General features: G+C 40.1%; 3 protein-coding genes across 3 annotated transcripts; 1 reads left to right on the top strand and 2 right to left on the bottom strand.

The window, feature by feature from the left end:
• Positions 1-1,296: 1,296 nt before the first annotated feature.
• Positions 1,297-9,500, bottom strand: si:dkey-96l17.6 (uncharacterized). Its single transcript, XM_068703607.1, has 20 exons — positions 9,482-9,500; positions 8,078-8,196; positions 7,616-7,708; positions 7,419-7,541; positions 7,037-7,129; positions 6,821-6,881; positions 6,586-6,728; positions 6,127-6,303; positions 5,811-5,968; positions 5,528-5,640; positions 5,186-5,292; positions 4,681-4,780; positions 4,402-4,588; positions 3,972-4,152; positions 3,600-3,837; positions 2,139-2,299; positions 1,936-2,040; positions 1,667-1,764; positions 1,502-1,580; positions 1,297-1,369 (listed from the first exon to the last, which is right to left on the bottom strand). The coding sequence occupies exons 1-20, from the start codon at positions 9,498-9,500 to the stop codon at positions 1,319-1,321; spliced, it is 2,406 nt and encodes an 801-aa protein (XP_068559708.1). The 3' UTR covers positions 1,297-1,318.
• Positions 9,501-10,276: 776 nt separating this feature from the next.
• kifl (kinesin family-like) lies at positions 10,277-12,128 on the bottom strand. Its single transcript, XM_068704152.1, has 4 exons — positions 12,089-12,128; positions 11,433-11,610; positions 10,533-10,721; positions 10,277-10,339 (listed from the first exon to the last, which is right to left on the bottom strand). The coding sequence occupies exons 2-4, from the start codon at positions 11,533-11,535 to the stop codon at positions 10,287-10,289; spliced, it is 345 nt and encodes a 114-aa protein (XP_068560253.1). The 5' UTR covers positions 11,536-11,610; positions 12,089-12,128; the 3' UTR covers positions 10,277-10,286.
• Positions 12,129-14,215: 2,087 nt separating this feature from the next.
• LOC137867002 (annexin A1-like) lies at positions 14,216-18,971 on the top strand. Its single transcript, XM_068703371.1, has 12 exons — positions 14,216-14,322; positions 14,887-14,967; positions 15,688-15,778; positions 16,065-16,159; positions 16,280-16,393; positions 16,780-16,870; positions 17,066-17,145; positions 17,600-17,744; positions 17,829-17,924; positions 18,007-18,065; positions 18,176-18,298; positions 18,474-18,971. Exons 2-12 carry the CDS (start codon positions 14,908-14,910, stop codon positions 18,531-18,533), a joined length of 1,014 nt encoding a protein of 337 aa, XP_068559472.1. The 5' UTR covers positions 14,216-14,322; positions 14,887-14,907; the 3' UTR covers positions 18,534-18,971.
• Positions 18,972-19,240: the final 269 nt, after the last annotated feature.

Raw genomic sequence — 19,240 nt, 5'->3', positions numbered from 1 at the left:
AGTATGATTTAAACTATGGCCGTCATTGAAGAATAACAAATCACGGTGAACATGTGCTCACCGGCCGCTGATCTAAGGTGGCCAATAAAACCCAGCACGCAAAGCAAGGATCATAGCTCTAACGTGGCGTAACACAGAGAAGCACTGGTGGGGCCCGCGGTTTCGATTAAACAATGATGAACAATTAAAAATGGGCCCAATTGCAGACAAAAGAGGGTGTTCTTATAGAAAGTGTTATCCCTTATCAGCGCTGACATGCCACCCTGCCAAATGTTTCAGATTGAAGCCTTGAATCTGCTGTGACTGTTTTAGTCTGAGCCAAGGTCTACAGTGAGACAAAAACAAGCCAATGAACACATTAATCTCTATATAGTTCCTCAGCTAAATTATTGCTTCTCCAAAAAGCCACCTAAAGTACCATATAAACATATTAAGGGAAAGAAAGCATTGAAGACCGAGTTCATTTAATTCATTAACACCTACAAATCTAAAAAATCTGCTATTTTCCCCTACATACCTTTTAATACAGGTGTCTATATATTATGTCATGAAGCTCTAATTTTAGTAAACCTGCTGCCCGTCTGGAAAAAGAAAACAACCACAGGACAGACCCGTTGCGTGATTGAGTGTTCATTCCCAGTCATGGGATATGACCCCACAATAGTATAGAAATAGGAACAGGTCATGTGCCCTGAAGATGTAACCTCTCTAATGGGCTACAAACTCGTTGCCTTTTCCCACATACAATAGGAGGGCTAACTGAATGACCAACTGACTTCCTATTTGCCTCTTGAGTTACACATGGGGCCCTGTATTGTGGGGGCCTCATTCTATAGACCCAGGCAGGCAGCACACATTAACAAACTGCACGCAAATCCCCTGAATGCAACTGTCAGCTGCCCAATAGTGATGTCGCCAGTTCAGAAGGTCACCTATTATTCAACAGTTTACGCCACAAGCATCGCCTTTCCAGCTCACACACTGTTCATATGCACAGCAGTCCTAAAGTCCATGGCTCTGATGAGGATATTCTAACCTATCAATATTAAATGAGTGGTATCTCATTGAATGTGTGAAGTGGATTCATTGACCCATCACCATCTTTCCTATTCTTATCGGACATCCGGATTATATCCATAGAAAAGCACCTAAGGGTTCATTCAGTCATCACTGAGGTCACAAGTAAACTAAACCTATTTTATATCACCCATCCCTCCATGTGACTACATTACACGTTTAAATGACACACAGACCACTAAAGAAATCATCCAAAAAATCCCAGCGAAACACTTTAATCCACTATTGTGCACAAGAGACTTCAAATGTCCTCCTCTTCCACTGTCTGTCCTGACCTCAGCTTCATGATCACCTGTCAGAAACAGAAATGGAAAAACAAAACAGAAATATATTTAGCGTGACTGTTTCAATGTGGCCATCAAATTATTTGTGTTTTATTCTACATATGTATTCAAGTTTTGCAAAACATCATAGTGACACGCACCTCTTTCAACTGGGCAATCTCTTTGCTTTCCACATTTCTCTGGGCATTGTTGGTTATGGCCTTCACTCTTGTTGCGTAACTGGAAGGTTCAGGGAGTTCAGGGTTTATTTAGGAGTTTGTTAGCGTTAAGATAACAAAAAAGATAAATATCTATTTGTCTCTTACATGAGAGATGTAAGCGTCTCATCAAGGTTGCATTCTGAAGGAGAGATGTTCATGATCATGAGGGTTTTGGCATTTCCACCCAGGGAGTCCTGCATCACCTGAGAGGGATGAAAAGCTCATTTGGCTGAGCTGCATGTCCACATTACAGTACATGTACTGTACACATAAGCAGCTTTTTGTTCATTAATACAGCTTTTATGATTTGTGTCTGAGGTCAACAACGTTTGATTTCAGTCAAAATCCAAAATATACTGCTCTTATTTTATAACCTGTGTCAGCTTGCTATTCCTGTATGGCACATGGGGCAGCTCAGCAGACAAGGCTGAGATCACATCACCCAGGGCACTCAGAGACTTGTTAATGGAGTTAGCTTCCTGCATAGGAGAGGAGAATTTATAGAGGCCATCTGATTCTGATCAATTATCCTTAAAATCCCTGGACGGTGCAATCAAAACATAACATATGAGCAAACCTTTAGCTGGTGGTCCTTGGCACCGGTCTTGGCTGCTCTCTCACTGCCTGCCAGGTCCACGAGGCTAAGCTTCCCGGTGCTCACACTCCCATTGGTCAGGCTCCTGCTCTCCACCATGATGCAAACAATGAGATGGGAGCGGGAACTCTCCAAATTCATCTCTTGGAAAACATACACAACATAAAAGGCTCTGAATAATGGGTTACACAGTGGCTGCAAATAGCAATTATTTTCTTATTATTGATCTAGAATCTTAAGACTATCATTTAGAATAATTGATTGTTTTGTTTGTGAAATGTAAAAAAAATAGTGGAAAGTGTTGACATAACAATCACAAGATTACAATTTCCCAGAGCCCAAGGCGATTAGTTCAAATTGCTTATTTTTGTATGGCTAAAAGTCAGAAATCCAAAATAATTCGATTTAAAAATCATATAAAACAGAAAAAATGGCACATTTGAGAAAATGACTTAAATTATTCAATGATTGTAATTCAGTTCAGATCTAGTCAAATTGTTTATGATTGAAGATAAAAAACATTATTTAAATTAAATTAAAATATTATTATAAAAATCAATATAACACTACGTTTGTTAAATATTTATTAGCATCCCTCCCATAGTTATTAGCGCTGGTAGGTGAACTTGGCAAGGGCAGCGTAATGTGGGACAACTAGCAAAATCGTGGAGTAACCAGTAAGTAACTAGGTTACTAGGTTAACGGTTCTGTAAGAACGAGTAGCTGACGGATTTGTCAATCACGCTACACCTGCGGCTGCATCCCGCATTCCATGCACATAAGAAAGTAGTGTATAGAAGAGATAAGAAAAGTATTTAGTTTGAGGAGCTGAAATTGGATTATTTGGAGAAAAGCTATACATGATGCTGTCATGACTCTACTGTAAAGAATTGGAATCAGTTTATTTGAGTTATTCAGCAGACCTGTTGGCTACGTTATTTATATGGATTAGCATATTGTTGACACTGTGAGCACACTAGTGTTGCTATTTGGGTTTTATGAATTGAATATTGGCGAATATTGGAATGTTGTCTGTTCTTGCTGGTATGTTATATACGTGGCAGATGGAGGGGCGGCATAACTGTTTTTCTCTTTAAGCGGCAGAAGTGCATGCGCGCATAGTGCCTGAAAGAATCTTTAGTGTGCAAGACTGTATTTGTAATTGTTGTGAATCATTTTGTCGTTCTTAGTGCTCCCTATGACTAAAACAGTAGGTGCATCCTGTAATGACTCTGGTGACCTGAGTGCATCTATAAAACAAAGGGTCTCCTCTTCCTACAGGATGCTGATTCACAGTTTGGCTGCTCGGCCACTCACCGCCTCCGTCCAGTAATGTACCTAGCTGCCGCCCCCTCACACTGACTGTAACTAACACGATTAATCCAAACCATTTAGCAGGGCCCTGTTTGAACTTGGCAGCATGGCACGGTATAGAGAACTCACTGGTGGCAGAGATGTGTCTGTTGGCGCAGGCCTGCTGGAACAGAGCGTAGAGCTCCTGGGCACTGGAGGCCTCTTTTGTCTCTGCTCCTTGGGCAAACACAACACCGTTTCTGTTCCTCTTGATCTCTACCCGCCTGGCCTGGCCATGGGACTGGGGCTGTGCCTGGGCCTCACCAGCCGGGCTCACAAAGAGGTCCTGCAGCCTGTCACTGTACAGCTCCAGCATATAGGTTGAAACCTGAGGTAAAGGATGAAGAAGTAGAGGAAGGAGGAGTACAGGGCCAGAGAGGAAGAAAGTTGAAGGAGTCAATGCAATTAATCTGAGATTTTTCCCATCTCCCAGATAATATCTAATGCTTTGGTAATTGTTACCTTGAAATCGAATTTGGTGCTGCTCTCCTGTATGATATCAAATATAGCATTAAAAGATCTTGGCATAATCCCGGGGTTCTTCTGTTCCTTGTCCCCCACCATGGTGAAGGTCTTCCCTGAACCCGTTTGGCCATATGCAAAGATACAGACGTTGTAACCATCGATAGCCGACTGGATCAGCCTGTGGCAACATTTAAACATTTAGACATCTGTACTTTAATCACAGGTTATCAGATTGCTCCCTCTGTGTTTTATTAATGTGACTTAAATAAATGTTTACGTCAGGGTGGATTTGCACAAAACTATATAGTATTGGCAAACTACCTTTTAAATGTCTTGTGAAGCAAAATATGCACATTTGGGGCCCATTATATGTACATCTGTGGATATAGTGTATTGGTCCGTGCTTATGAAGCATAATCTCCCTCACCTGTTGGTGTCATGAAACAGGTCTTCCTGAGAGGCTTCAGCACCGAACACCATGTCAAACTGAAACTCCCTCGGGCCGCGAGGTGATTCCACTGTGACAGAGTAATCGTCTATTTTCTCCACAACAGTGGTTCCACCCACCTCTGTTCGGTTCACCGGTCGAATCCGACAAAACACTCTGATTTTACCTAAAAACAAAATAAGACATGAAAATTAAACTACGTCAAAAAGTGAGGGTTTAAACTGAAACACATTTCATACATGAATATTTAATGTGTACCTTTCATGTCTTCCACCATGTTGTAGTACTTCTTCCTCATTGTCCTTTCTGAAGTATAGTTGTCAATCATTTTCCTTTTCTCATCTTTAACTTGCTTTAGCTTTAAAGAAGAGCATGACAACACACAGCTTTGATACTGGAGAATTCATGTAAAATTTGTGTAATATACAAAACTAAAGAAACGTCAATGTATTTGCTACGATTTAATGAAGTTGTTAATTCACAGACAATAATGAATCCAGAGTATGACATCTGAATGCACTCAAACCATTATATAACAGCTGCAGGCTTAGTATGTATAATGCTTCAACAGCCCACGTAACTTATGTTACATCCTAAGTTGTAATGGTATATCAAATTCACCACTGGTGTTTTGTAGTGGCATGTAAATAAACAGAGCCTCCTCTGCTCCTTGTGTAATATAGAGGACATGTGGGAGGTTACCATCTCTGAGGACTGACCCTACCTGACCTGAGATTTCGACCTGTGTGATTTAAAGACCAACCTGATCCTGCAGCAAGAGAAGTTGCTGACCAACGTTCTTCACTCCCTCTGTGGTTCCTATTGTCCCTCGGCCCAAGATGTCCTCCAATTCTGAGACAGCATCGCAGTCTGAGCAAAACAGACATTAAAACCACTGATATAAGAGATGCACCTGTGAGCCGTTGTAGTCCAGACACCGAATCATATGTTGGACAGCAAGACTGATGTACATGAAAGTGACCGGCTTTTTAAGATTCAAGGATTACAGTTAATGATAAAAAAGACTCTGAAATGCATGATTCCAATGTAATCATTAATTTACAATTTGCTGCTGTCAACATATTTATTTAAGGTATTCATTTACCATTTGTTACTGGACTTTCTCCGGTTTTAATGCAGTCCAAAGCCAACTGAGAGACCTCGGACCGCCTCACTGTTTCTTGTAGTAAAGACACACTTGTCTCATATTCCTCTAACCTAAGAAGTGGAAGAAAGACATCTAAATTAATATTATATTTCAGACAATAAAAGGAAGACAATATCAAAACTGGCTCAATTTAACCTGCTGCTTTTATATTGACACTACCTGTGGCCATTCTAACCAATAAGAAATATTTTTTGTTTATATCGTCAAATTGATCTCTAACCCATCTTGGTCAGTGGTCTCTCTGTCATTACTGTCTTCTTTGGCCATCTGCAGATGGTCCAGTTTGTCTCTGGCTTTGACCAGAGCGACCCGATTCTCCTCAATCATCAGGTCCAAAAGAGCTCTGGTCTCATCCACTGTGCTGCAGATAGCATGAGCCTAAACAACAAAACAAAGTGGTATGAATACAACAAAGTCATATAATCAAGGTGACAGAATGTACAGTATCTCCTGCAGCTCGCCAAACAGGGAATGTCATGTTTAAAGTAATTTGATACACAGGTAGTTGGTTTATAGGCTACATAGTTGAACAGCACCTTGTGTATGACGGTGGGAAGCAGAACGCTGCAGGGCGGATGAGGGATGGGAGGAATGGGGCTCTTCTCTGCCTCCAGCAGCTCAGTGATCTCTCTCTCCCTCTGGTACAGACTCTCTTTCAGCTCCTCCAGACGGGCTTTAGCCTCCTCCAGTGGCCGATCTGACTCATTGCAGGACTGCAGAGAGAACCACCTTAAAGGGTCAGTACACCCACATCACAAACACATTTTGTCACGCAGACATTTGATACATCCACCCCTAAAACTCATTAATGGGATAATATCAGGATAATATCAGACAGGTTGCCTGTCTTTGTAATGAGACCATTTTTTTTATATTGTTCTTCTGAAGGTGTCTCAGTTTTGTTTTGTTAGATGCTTTGCTGATATGATTATAATCTTAAATCATGCACTTCAGATATGATCAGCAGACTGCCATTGTAACTAATTCCAACCCACCAAAATCTGTTGTTGATCTGGAAGCCCTTTGATCTCTGAGCTTTCACCTTCCTCAGCGACTTCCTGCTGCTCCTGTGATGATGCTGTCAACATTTCTTGAACTTTCCCCACTTCCTGTCTTGCCATTTTCAGCTCCTGCAGTGCTGATCAGTGTCACAGTGTGTTAGGAAAGGTGTTGTATGCAAAGGTCAGTGATTTTGGAGATACACATATTAGTTGATGCATTTAGACTCACTGGAGGCCTGGTGGCTGTGCAGGACATCCAGTCTGTTGGAAAACAGTTCCAGCATTTTGCTCTAAAAGAAAGACCGGAACAACGTTGGTCCAATAATTATGTAATGACATTGAAAAATGTTGTTTTGCCTGTTATACTCAAATATGGCCACAAGGATGTACTCTAGTTCAGAGGAACATATAAGAGTTTACAAAGCCTGCCAGATTCCTATGCAACCTTTTCTCTATCCCACTGCAGGGCCTCCTCTTTACTCCTCCTTCTCTCAGTTCTCTGCTCCTCCTGCAGCTGCTCGTTCTGTGCAGTCAAAGTCTGCAGGAAAAAGGACCAGGCAAGGAGAAGAATGCATACATAAATACATGAAGCTGTTTAATGTTTTAACTATATGGCCTATAACATGACTGATGAAGTGTGGAGAAGAGATTTGAGTTTGACTGTATTTTTTAACTTTACCACTAGTGAGAACAAAATGTGCTACATGACTGTTGCAGAGTGAGCCAGATAATAAGGAAGAAAATAGGAGAGGGAGTTGGTTGGGTTTGATACATAGAGACACTTCAGTAAAAGGTACTGAGGGAGAGATGGGCTGACCATCACTGACCGCAACGCTCCTCTCCCAGTCAGCGTTCTTCTTCTCCACCTTCTCCTGGTAGAGGTCCAGGATCCTCCTGAGAGTGTTCATCTTGCTCTGGTGGTTTGATCTGATCCTCTGCACAGTCCACTCCTGATCACACAATACATTTGCATCACCGTTGCAGTGTGTTGGGGCCTCTTTTTCTTACACGTACCCCTCCTCACCTGGTTCTCTCGTGCTGTGGCCTGAAAAATCTCCTCCAGCTCCTGCAACTTTTCCAGGTGTCTTCTCTTCATTGCTTCCATGTCCTCGGCTATCTGTTGTGAGGTTTGTAGTACACAAACACCTCACATACACGAAATAGCATCCTGGTTGCGTTGTGTAAACTGATCTAATGCCTTCCAGGGCCACACCAGCAGCATCAGGGCAGCCATGTGAGTGTGAAGAAAGAACACAACACAGTGTCTGACAGTGACTTCATTGTGTGTCTGTATGCCCTCTCACTGAACAACTGGACACAGCTCTAAGTCACATGTCGGATTAAAATCCCTGTTTAATAAGAATTTGGAATCATCTGTTTTGTTTAGTGGTATACATGTGATTCTACTCTGCATAGAAATATACTGCTGTGGGAGATAGTGTGCTTGTTCTGTGCTGCTTTCCAGCAATGATGCTGGTTATTTTACCTGAGTGATGCAGAGCTCAGCTGACTCGTAGGGGATGTAGATCTTGACATCTTGTGACCTCTCGGCTTCTGCAGGCTGATCTGCATCACTGCTAGCTGACAGCTGAGATTCTAATGAGCCTGCAAGAATAACATGCTGTAATCACCATTCAGTTCAGAGCATACATGCAAAATGATAGCCACCATCACTTTGTAACTTTTTGTAATAAGGGTACAAATCATATATGTAAGTAATGCTTAACTAATGCATGACCCGTGATGATCTAATGCAGGTTTTATCATGGATTCCTGCTGCTCACCATTGAAAAAAAGATGGAGTCACAATGACTTTATGTGACAAGATCAACTGAGGAATCTTAATTCACAGTTACTTTATACATTAACTGATGGTTGATTGATTCATTGTAAATTAGCTGTTTTCCAGTTACATAAAAGTCCATTTCAAACCCATGCATTAGCTCTGCCTCTCTGAAAGCAGAACATATTCTCATAGAAACCGAAGCTTTTTTTCATTTTTTTATGTTTTAGTGCATCACTATCTACCATGCTTAAGTACACTTCTTTCAACAACAAATAATTATGATAATTACAACTGCATCAACTCATATTCCACCCCCTTGGTTGTAAATGTGACATGAGTATCATTGGGTTATGCAGCAACATGTCTGTTTGCATCTAATATATAGTATACAAATAGTTTCATATGTCTGAGAAGTAGGTAGGTTCTGTTCTGCTTTCAGAGAGGATCCATGGTATGAAATTAACTATTAAGTTAGTAGCATTCAGCTGATTTGGTCATATATGAAAAGTAACTGTATGAACATTTCTTGATGATCTCTAAAATGTGTACTAATTGCTTAAAGGCTCAGTGACTTTATCATTTGTTAATCATGTTAAACAGGAATTCATGATAAATCCTGCACTGAAACATCATGAGTCGCGCATTAGTTATGCAATACTTAAGTATATGATTTGTACCCTTATTATAACATTACCGTGATAGTCAACAAGCTTTACTTCTCTGAGCTCCACAGTTTCTATGTAACTGCAGTATCTTTCTCACCTCCCCTCCTAACCCCTTCATCATCATCATCATTCCTTTCCTCTAGCACCCCATCTCCCCTCCACACACAAACACTTTGTGAGGATACTCACAGATATAATGCATTCCCTAGCCCCTTACCCAAACCTTCACCATCACAACTAAATGTCTAACCCCAACCCTTACATTAACCCATCCTTATTCTAACCTGAACAATAAAAAAGTCTGAACCCTCAAACAGGCCTTTGAAGAAGTGTGGACTGGCCAAAATGTTCACACTTTCCAAAAAATGTTCTCACTCTGAAGGTCTAAAACTTAAATTGCTTCTCGCAAAGACACATGTACAAGTACACACACAGATACACTCCCAGTCCTCCTCCATGTTTCTTCATCATTTTACAGCACCTCGGTTGACCTCTTGTCCAGGGTATTTTCTGTGGTTTCCACCGATCCAGTGTCTGAACGCATCCCATCTTTTCATCCACAGAGTTTTGTGATGAAAGACAGCTTTAACAACAGAGCAAACGTTGGGGGACAGTTGGAAAAAAGGGGGAGGGTAACAGCAAGTCTTATAACATACTATTCTATTGCTTAAATATGTTGCAATGTAGGGAATGTGCTGAGTGATATAACAGTATTTTAAAATTGCACATGTAACTGAAGAGAACTTCAAATATTCAATTACATAATCATAATGGCGTACAGATGAATGTCAAACGCTGGAGCTCATAAACCACCCCTCCAGCTCTGTGTTTGTGAATCTGTGCAATCTGTTCTGTTTATTTGTTTATAATGCATTTATCATTTATTTCACTTACAGGGATGCAGTTTGGGGGAAAATAAAACACTTAAATCTCAGTTAAACCATTTACATTTTATTTATGATATTTAAAACATGTTTTACAACTTTATGAGGATAATGAGTGATTAACATGCAGTTTATTGTCTGTTTACATTTCTCATTATTGCACTCAAAATGTTTCAATAATTGTTCATTTTCTAGTTAACTAAGTAGTTAGTCGCTGTTTATTTTCGTTTTCATGTTAATCTATCAGTGTGACCAGGTTTGTCTAAAATTTCGACACATTCCATAAAATGCCACCCCTCTGAATATTTCAACACTGTTGTCTCTTACATTCCCCTCCCACCCTCTCCCCTCTTTGTTTCCTCATACAAGAATGTGGGCGTGCCGTCTTGCTGCTACCTTCTTCCCAGAAACACCTTTTTAGCAGAGAAACAGAAATTGTGTCAGCAATTACAGAAAAAGGTTGGTGGGATAAAAAAAAAATACACTTGAGTTATCTGTTTGGTTTGGTTAGGGGTTAAAGTGCAAAGCTTAAAGGTTACTACAGTTAACTATTGTTTACACCTCGGTGATTGCATGTGTGGGGTGAGGGATGTCTACTGGTCTGACCTGCTGTGTTGTCCTTGTACTGGTCAAACTGTGTGTTGTGAATTATTGGACATGGCGTCTCATCCTTCAGCTCTGGTATGCTGCCCGGTAAATCCTCCAGCACCTGCGCTGTGACAGGGACCCGTCCAGGCCGAGAGAACAACTCAAGGTCTTCAGGGCAGCTAGACCTGTCAGTTGTCTCCCAGGCGTCTAAGAAAGAAATGAACAGGCAGATGGTGTGCGTGATGTAAAGAGGACATTTAGATATGCAAAACATGCAAACAGACAGAGAAATGAGGGACAGGTATGACCTACCACATAAACAGTATTGATGCATGGAGTACATTAAGATAAAACAGTATGGATGGATGCAAATTTAGATGACCAGTTAAGATTACTACTGTAAATCTTTCAACCAACAAAAACATCTGGATAGAAGATGGTGGCGCTTACCTTGACATAATGCGTACTTGAGGCCAATTTTTATATATCTCATACAACCCGTAGACCTCTGCACACAAACATTCTGCAATACATTTCTGCAACAGCTATAGAGGGACACCAGCTGTTTTGCTACTGGCAGTTAAGATAAGTGTGCATACGCCGGTCTGTTAGTATACTGTGTACTTTCAAGTCTGGTTCTAGTGGACCCTTCTGGCCTTCATGTCCAGATTTCCAGCCAGACCCTGCCAGGAACAGTGTGTTTGTTCTGATAAACTCACTGCTCTGCTGCTTCACAACGGAGGCCGCCAAGCAGCTGAAATATTTAAACCTCGTCTAACCTCACCCGTCTGCCTCCAACACATTTATCACTCAGAACAGCTTCTTCTATAACATATAATCTGATGATACAGACATTAACATTATGCAGGTGAATAAGCCATTGGAACTTTAGGCGTTTACTTGATGTTTTACACTCACGTTGCTTGCCTGCAGGGGCCACAGAATGATGTCTCCCTACTTTCTTTCCCAGGAAGGTCAGTGAATAAGATCCATTCTCAGCTCCAGATGAGTTCACATACATTGTGTATATAACTGAGTTGGCTGTTCTTGTTTTTGGTCTTTGTAGTTGAAAATATTCAACTGGATCGTCCAAAATCTGCAAAGAAAGGAGTGTTAAAATAATTTTAAAGCCACAAAGAAACTTGAAAGATCCCAAAATATTTTAATCTCCATTATGAACTCTTGTTCAACCCTCAAACTATTTGCAGATGTCGAAAAAGCTCACGCAACAGATTGACTCAGGGAGTGTAATCCCTTTGTCAGCCTCTCCAAGCGACTATAAACGACAAACTTCTCAACAGGAAAAAAATGTAAGTTTGTGTCAATTATACTGTACAATACAACAACAAATCTCACATCTCACTTGCCAGGAATTTGCCCAATGCCAGTTATTTTACTAGATAAATTGATTTGAATTTCAGGAAACTGAAAATTTTAAATTACAAAATTAAATTGATGTCAAAATCCAAACCAAGCATATCATTTCATCAGAAAACACAATAACATCCAAGAGAGTTGAAACATGACACAACTGAACAAAAAGAATAAAGAAGGCTTGATGATGAAATGTCTACCTGGTCTGAGAGCAGGTCAGATCCCTTCAGTGCAGTTTGAGTGCTGCTACTGAACAGGAACGCAATGAACGCGTCGATCCTGATCTCTATGGGGAACCAAACTCTCAACAGTCTTTAAATATTTAACCTGCAGAGATGGAGTTTCACCAGGCACTGGCTTATACGCCACAGAGTGTGCTGGTAAAAGGATGCCCCAAACAGTCCTCAGGTTTCCTATGTGTAAGATACAGATTTTAACTGAATGCTGTCTCACATTCAAAGACACAGATATAGTTCATACACACACTCACTTAATTCGGTCTCTCTTGTTTTTGTTTGTTTTCCTGGGGACCGCACACTTTCCTCACTTGTTGGAGTTAAGAGAATTTGGTGGTGAAAAGGAATGGAATATGTCACTTCAATCCAAGTGAAACTCAGTGAGGAGAATCTGAAAATAATCTTTATGCATGTTTGTTGTGATGAAGAGAACATCAGATGATCGGGTCTATAGAAATTATATATTTGCCATGGAACGTAACTACACATTAAGTTAAATACAAATTTGGATAACTTGTACTTTAAATGAGTATTTTCATCTAATGACACTTTATACTTATTGTGTGTGTGTGTATATATATATATATATATATATATATATATATATATATATATATATATATATAATACAAGACATTGTTATATATTTAACCATTGCTACCCAGTCTTACACAGTCTTACACTGCTTACACATTGATGCGACAGTAATGTTAGATGGAATCACATAGTCACAGTGCACATTTTACTGCAGAACAAGTACTTTTAATTTTTATTCTTTCAAAAAATTGAGCAGATGATGTGGTTTTACTTGCGTAGGATTTTAAATGCAGGACTTTTAAATTTTATAGTGGAGTATTTCTACGGTTGTATTGGTGGAATAAAATCTATTTAATTCTTGCTGCTGCTGATTAAAGGTATTGAACTATCTCTTCCATGTTGACTCATTTAGAGCATTTGGACCCCAGTTCGAGCACATGTTTAACACGCCTTACACAGAGTTAAATCCACCGAAGACGCCACAAAATACATCTTTACCTCATACTTTTCCCCCCACAATCTAAACCCTGCTCTGACCATATTCCACTGTGGATGGATATAGTGTCACTTTGTCAAATATGCCAACTTTAACATTACAAAATAGTACCAATTTACTCACATGTACTGATACCAACAGAAAAAAGGACGTCTTTCAGCACAGGGAGGAGTTTTTATGGATGTCATCAAGGGCCTGTGTAGTCTTGATTATTTAGACTCTCCCATATGGTGTAATGATAAAGTATGACTGGGCTCAAGTGATGCAGTCATCAATCAGATTTGTCATTATCCTGGTTGATAATCTCAGGAGCATGAACGCATTACCTTCTGCTGAGGCATGTAGTGAGCAGGTAGCGCCGGGCCCTGGTGTGCTGCCATGACAACATGCCACACCTTAAAGAAACTCATTACCTAATTGAACCAAAGGCAGACTTTTCTTGAGAAATGTTAAGGTCTTTGCTCAGTCACTCCTGCAGGTACTGTCAAGCTGATAAACACAGGGATAAAGATAAACACACAGTGGGGCTTGGATTCATTTGATGAGGTTTAAAGCAACCTCCTGATAGGCTAACACTTTTGCAAGAGAGATAACAGCAGGAATGTCATTCTGTCTTCAGGCAAATGAAACAGCATAAAATCAAACTTTCCCTTACGCTAAGGACCCTCTGCATTCCAACAGTGAATACATAAGGTGTCACGGGATGTAGCCAGTGCATGTGTGTCCATATAGAGCCCTGAACATCACACAAATAAAGTGTTATGCTAGTACTGGCCCTCCATATACACATCAATAGAAGCAAATGAGCCTCAGGTAACGTTACCGAGTGACTCAAATGTAACATTTAACACATTTCAAATCAAACATTATAATAAACCGAATTTCCCGTGTAGAAGTATATTAGAGGTGCTGCATTGAAAACCCATGACGTACGTACAACAAAACGGAGTGACTGTTTTAAATCGGCTGGAGAAACTGCTCTTTACGCACGACGTTGCGCTCTGATGTGGCAGACAGCGGTTCAATCCAATGGCAGCTGTGGAGGGGAGTATGGGCTGGACCCGTAACTAGGTGGGGTTTATCATGAGTATAAATAAACTCTTTCTGTCGCGACAACGCCCCTGGAACCTCAGTAAGACAAACTTCTTCCCTCTAAGGACACACGGTAAGACATTTTACTTCGATAAAAACAATCTCAAATCCGTTCTCCAGCTGTTATTTTGAGAGTTTGCTGAACTTTAGTACCAGAGGTGATGCCTTTAAATCCCCTCTCCTTCAAGATTGACGCGAGGGTGTGGTGGGGAAAACGGAAGCGATACTTTTAGGATTTACACATTTGACGCAAGAAGTGTTAATCTAATTAATTACGAGGCACAGTTGTTGCTCTGTATAAATCTTAAAGCACATTAAAAACAACTGGATATATGTCAATATAATGTATAATGTAATCTATCAGAGTTTAGCGTTGGTGTGGTCAGGCACTGGCAGTCTCCACATGCTTGCCATTATGGAAAACCACATAACAGAAACCTACAGTAAATATGCAGAGGCTTGTTCTCTCCAGGATTGGATTAGGGAACAACAAACATGAGTTCTTTCTGCTAACAAGTTTAATAGATAAGAACTTTACTAGTAAAACCAATAAAAGAGTAATACTTTCTTCTTTAATACTATCTACAATATGATTAGTGGACTTTGTTTTATGAAATCTTTTCTTCTCTCCCTACAGACAGACTCCAGTAATCCCACGATGTCTTTCATCCAAGCTTTCATGCAGCAGACAGTCTATATGGGCATGCCCGATGACTCAGTACGTAATTTTGTGGTTCTGTTCCAGTTACTCTGGCCAACAGCCCTGTTTTTTTCCCTTTTTTTTTTCTTCCTGTGGTGGTGGAAAATTTTTGTCAGGCAGTTTAGAGCAAGCAAAAGAGAGATAAGTGTTGAGTGTAGCGAAGGGAAAAGAAGGAGTGAGTGGGAAGTTGAAAGGTGGAAAAAGGGAAGGAAAAGGAGTGGAACAGAGCAGAAAGATGAGATGTGACCTGTTATTAAAGTGAAAGGGAGCCTGGACTGTAAAGATTATATGCGATGAGAAAGATGAGCATTCTTGTAAGAGTGTGACTCATTGTACCAGGAATCTGCGCCCCTCCCTTTATAAACTCTGCAAACATAACAAAATTCTACTTCCGCTTTCCCTGGCTTCTTAAAGTGAACTACGGGGAAGTTGCATGAGGTTATCCTGCATGATTTTGTTTGTGCTCTCAAACTCTTCTGTCGTTATTCGTTTCAGTCCATCGGGGTTATAAAACCTGTCAAAATGATCTTGTTTTATATCCTTTTGTATGTCTTATGTGGAGGATAGATGCAGCAATGTGTAAGGGGAGAAACATATGTGATTTTACCTCTTTTAAAGAGCACTTTTGCAAAAAAGGAATTAGAAAAATGCATGTTTGCAAACGACCTCATGCACACCACTGGGTAGTAGAACTCAAGTATTTACCAAACACACAATAATCTGTGTTGTGTCTTTCAGGTCCTACAGAAAGAGGGAACGGTGACTGCAGCACCCAATTTCAGCCCCAATGGAGATGCAGCAGTCTTGGATAAGGCCATCAAGGCAAAAGGTGAAGTTAGTGTGCACACAGGGAAGCTTTTGTGTGTCAACATGTCTCGGCTTTGGAACATGTGTCTGTGCTAGAAGTACAACATACTTGCCTCTAATGTAAGAACTTGAACATCCTCTGCTGGCCATCATGCACCATTACTACTCACAGTAGTGTCTGTTGTCAAACAGAAATTTTTTTATCTATTAGTGCAAACTAATGTCTCCACCTACTTATATATCTGTCTCTGTCATACAGATGCAGAATAATATAAATGATGATTTTACTTAACATATTCTTTGTGCAGGTGTGGATGAGAACACCATAATTGAAATCCTGGTGAAAAGGAGTAACGACCAGAGACAGCAGATCAAAGAGGCTTACCTGCAAGCCAGCGGCAAGGTTATCAATTTAAATAAAGACTTTCACAGCAAGAAAGTAGATGTTGTTCCAAAGTATGGTTACACACACTCATGATCACATGCTCTCAAACACTGTATTTACTCCTCGGTTGTCCTATAGTCTCTGGAATCAGCACTAAAGAATGCTCTGAAGGGAGATCTGGAGGATGTGGTGTTGGCTCTTCTGAAAACACCGGCCCAGTACGATGCCTACCTGCTGAAAATGGCAATGAAGGTACACATACATACATACATACATACATACATACATACATACATACATACATACACACATACATACATACATACATACACACACACACACACACACACACACACACACACATACATACACATACTAACAGCCACTTAAAAGGAACACTGATAAAAATGTATAAATGACTCTAATGCTCATAAACTAAGCTCATTTGAGGTGAATGTCGTGGCCTCACCATCATCTGCTATTTTTGGTGCATTTAATGGCATCCACCCACCTCCACATATTATTCATGTATTGTTTTCTTAACAGGAGGGTGAAAGGTGTGTTTTGTTTGAATGGGGCCAGTGAAGAATAAAGTCTTTCTCTGTATTGATCTATCTATGCATGCATCCCGTTCTCAGGGTCTGGGCACAGAGGAGGATGTCCTTATAGAGATTTTGGCTTCCAGAAACAACCGGGAGATCCTGGATATAAAGAAAGCCTACAAAGAAGGTGCGTGGCGACACATTTTAAGCAACATTCTCCACCAAGCTAGTGTTCTAAAATAAGTGATAGCATGTGACAGTGGAAAATGACAACCTTTTTAATATGGGAGGAGGTTTAAATTTTTTTTTAAAAAGCACTTGATAACCTGAACATTTTAACATTTCATATCCTATATGTTAATATTGTGATTTCTTCATTAAGATTACAAGAAGGACCTGGAGACTGACATCAAGAGTGACACTAGTGGAGATTTCAGGGCTGCCCTCCTTGAACTCTGCAAGGTACGTATGTCCACACTTGCTTTTTAATGTTGTGCGTTTCATACTGTACTTGTTACAGGATTTTGAAGATATGTGTAATAGGTTACAGAAACCTTTTCAACACCAACCAAGAATTGAGAGCATTATGTTATTGTAATGTTCAGACTGAAATAAAACACCCAGCCCATATTTTATGCTACAAAGATGTTACCTATGACAATTGATTTCATACTACACAATCCCATCATAAATCAGGCTTTCACAGCACTACATTTGCAATAGATCTTTGATAAAAGACAGCTAAAGAGTCTCACAGCAAACTGAAGTACATGAAGTGTAACACCTAGGCCATGGTTGAGGTCACCTTACTGTCTATTGTGTACAGACTAGATTAGTTTTTCGCCAATGACATCATTTCCTACATGTGTTTGTTGTGTTCAGCACTGTGAAGTTGCTCTGCTTTTCTTCATCACAGGCCAGCAGGACTGAAGGAGTTTGTGATCAGATGGTTGACAGCGATGCCAGGGCTCTGTACGAGGCCGGGGAGGGGAGGAAGGGCAATAATTCCTCCGTCTTCATTGAGGTCCTCACCAGCAGGAGTGCCCCTCATCTCCGTAAAGGTTAGCTGGCTATATCTCATGTTCAGTGAAATCAGTTTTTTTATGTTTGTGTCTGATACTCTTCCACTACTTCCTCTCCTTCAGTGTTCGAAAGGTACTCAAAGTACAGCAAAGTGGACATGGCCAAAGTTATCGATCTGGAGATGAAGGGAGATATTGAAAGTTGTCTCACAGCAGTAGGTAAAGGCACAACCCTCGATGTTAACTTTCATTTATGCACAGACTTGATTTAAACTTGACCCCCTTTTTTAAATAACCACAGTAAAGTGTGCTGGAAGCCGGCCTGTGTTCTTTGCTGAGAAGCTCAACTTGGCCATGAAGGTGCGGTATAAGTAGGATACTACTCACAAAATATTTCAAAATAAATGCATGCAAGATTCTATGCCAGCTGCCATAAAACCTTTCCTGACTGAATGTTTTCTGCCCATCAGGGTAAAGGCACACGCAAAAATATCTTGACACGCATCATGGTGAGCCGCTCTGAAATTGACATGAAACGGATCAAGGATGAGTACAAGAAAAACTATGGAACAACACTCTACAAGGATATTCTGGTGAGCAAACTTCTGATAACAATACAATAAACAGATTCCAACAGTCTATGTTTAGATGTCAGAATTGGTCAGGTTTTTATTGATATGATACATATGGTTTACAAAACAACAGGCAATGGGAAATAGTGCACACTGTGATTTTTTTTTTTTTTTTTTACATTTTTCTTTTCTTCAGGATGACACTAAAGGAGACTATGAGAAGATTCTGCTCGCTCTCTGTGGGAGTGAAAACTAATAGCCAATCCATGGGATCAAGGCTCATACAACTGAAGAGCCAGCAACCAGCACAGCTGTGGAAAATCACCTATAATCTTTTGATACATGTGATTGTGCCCTACATGCTCTTGTGGAGAACTGACAAGAGTGTCTTTCTTTTGACTGTCATGACATTTAGAAGATATTAACAGCAATGCGCAAAGATTAACATGGAATTGGCGGATATCTCAGTATAGATCTGACAGTAGTATGCTGGACCTATGCTTTGGGTCAGACTTAGCTTGTCACTCATTAGAGTCTTATTTCTGGTGTTGGTAGAGACGCTGAAGTCCTTGATAACAGTGCAGCTGCTAACAGATGTATACAGATTACTATGTGCCAATCATATTCAGCAGCAGTAGGCCTACCCTTGAAGGAGCTTGGGCAACTTGCAAATAAAAGCTTTTGTATGAAAGCCCATCTGAGTGGTTTTGATTCTTTGCATATCCACATACAGCACAGAAAGACATGAACCAACCAGCTATATGTTGCCAAATATTTACACGCTAATGGTATAGTAGTAATAGTATATAACTTACCATTATTTGTATGTGTGTATATATATATATATATATATATATATATATATATATATATATATATATACATATATATACACACATATATGTGTGTGTATATGTATATATATGTGTATATATGTGTATGTATATATGTGTGTATATATGT

Source organism: Cebidichthys violaceus, unplaced genomic scaffold (genome assembly GCF_023349555.1).
Source record: "Cebidichthys violaceus isolate CVI_PGR_0920_01 unplaced genomic scaffold, fCebVio1.0.p SCAF_9, whole genome shotgun sequence".
NCBI classification, from domain to species: Eukaryota; Metazoa; Chordata; class Actinopteri; order Perciformes; family Stichaeidae; genus Cebidichthys; species Cebidichthys violaceus.
The sequence above is the reverse complement of the archived record's forward strand: the minus strand, read 5'-3'. Positions and strand labels throughout refer to the sequence as shown.

Bases quoted from the DNA above. Each gene is read 5' to 3' on its own strand.
- LOC137867002 (XM_068703371.1), top strand. From the start codon at position 14,908: ATGTCTTTCATCCAAGCTTTCATGCAGCAGACAGTCTATATGGGCATG. The intron at 14,968-15,687 runs GTACGTAATTTT...TGTGTCTTTCAG, and splicing joins TGGGCATGCCCGATGACTCA to GTCCTACAGAAAGAGGGAAC. The intron at 16,160-16,279 runs GTTATCAATTTA...GTTGTCCTATAG, and splicing joins ACCTGCAAGCCAGCGGCAAG to TCTCTGGAATCAGCACTAAA.
- si:dkey-96l17.6 (XM_068703607.1), bottom strand. The intron at 5,969-6,126 runs GTGCTGTTCAAC...TTTGTTGTTTAG, and splicing joins TTCCCACCGTCATACACAAG to GCTCATGCTATCTGCAGCAC. The intron at 4,781-5,185 runs GTTGGTCTTTAA...TCTTCTTTAAAG, and splicing joins TTCTCTTGCTGCAGGATCAG to CTAAAGCAAGTTAAAGATGA.
- kifl (XM_068704152.1), bottom strand. From the start codon at position 11,535: ATGTATGTGAACTCATCTGGAGCTGAGAATGGATCTTATTCACTGACC. The intron at 10,722-11,432 runs GTGAGTGTAAAA...TTTCTTTCTTAG, and splicing joins GGCCCCTGCAGGCAAGCAAC to ACGCCTGGGAGACAACTGAC. The intron at 10,340-10,532 runs GTCAGACCAGTA...TCTGCTAAAAAG, and splicing joins GTACAAGGACAACACAGCAG to GTGTTTCTGGGAAGAAGGTA.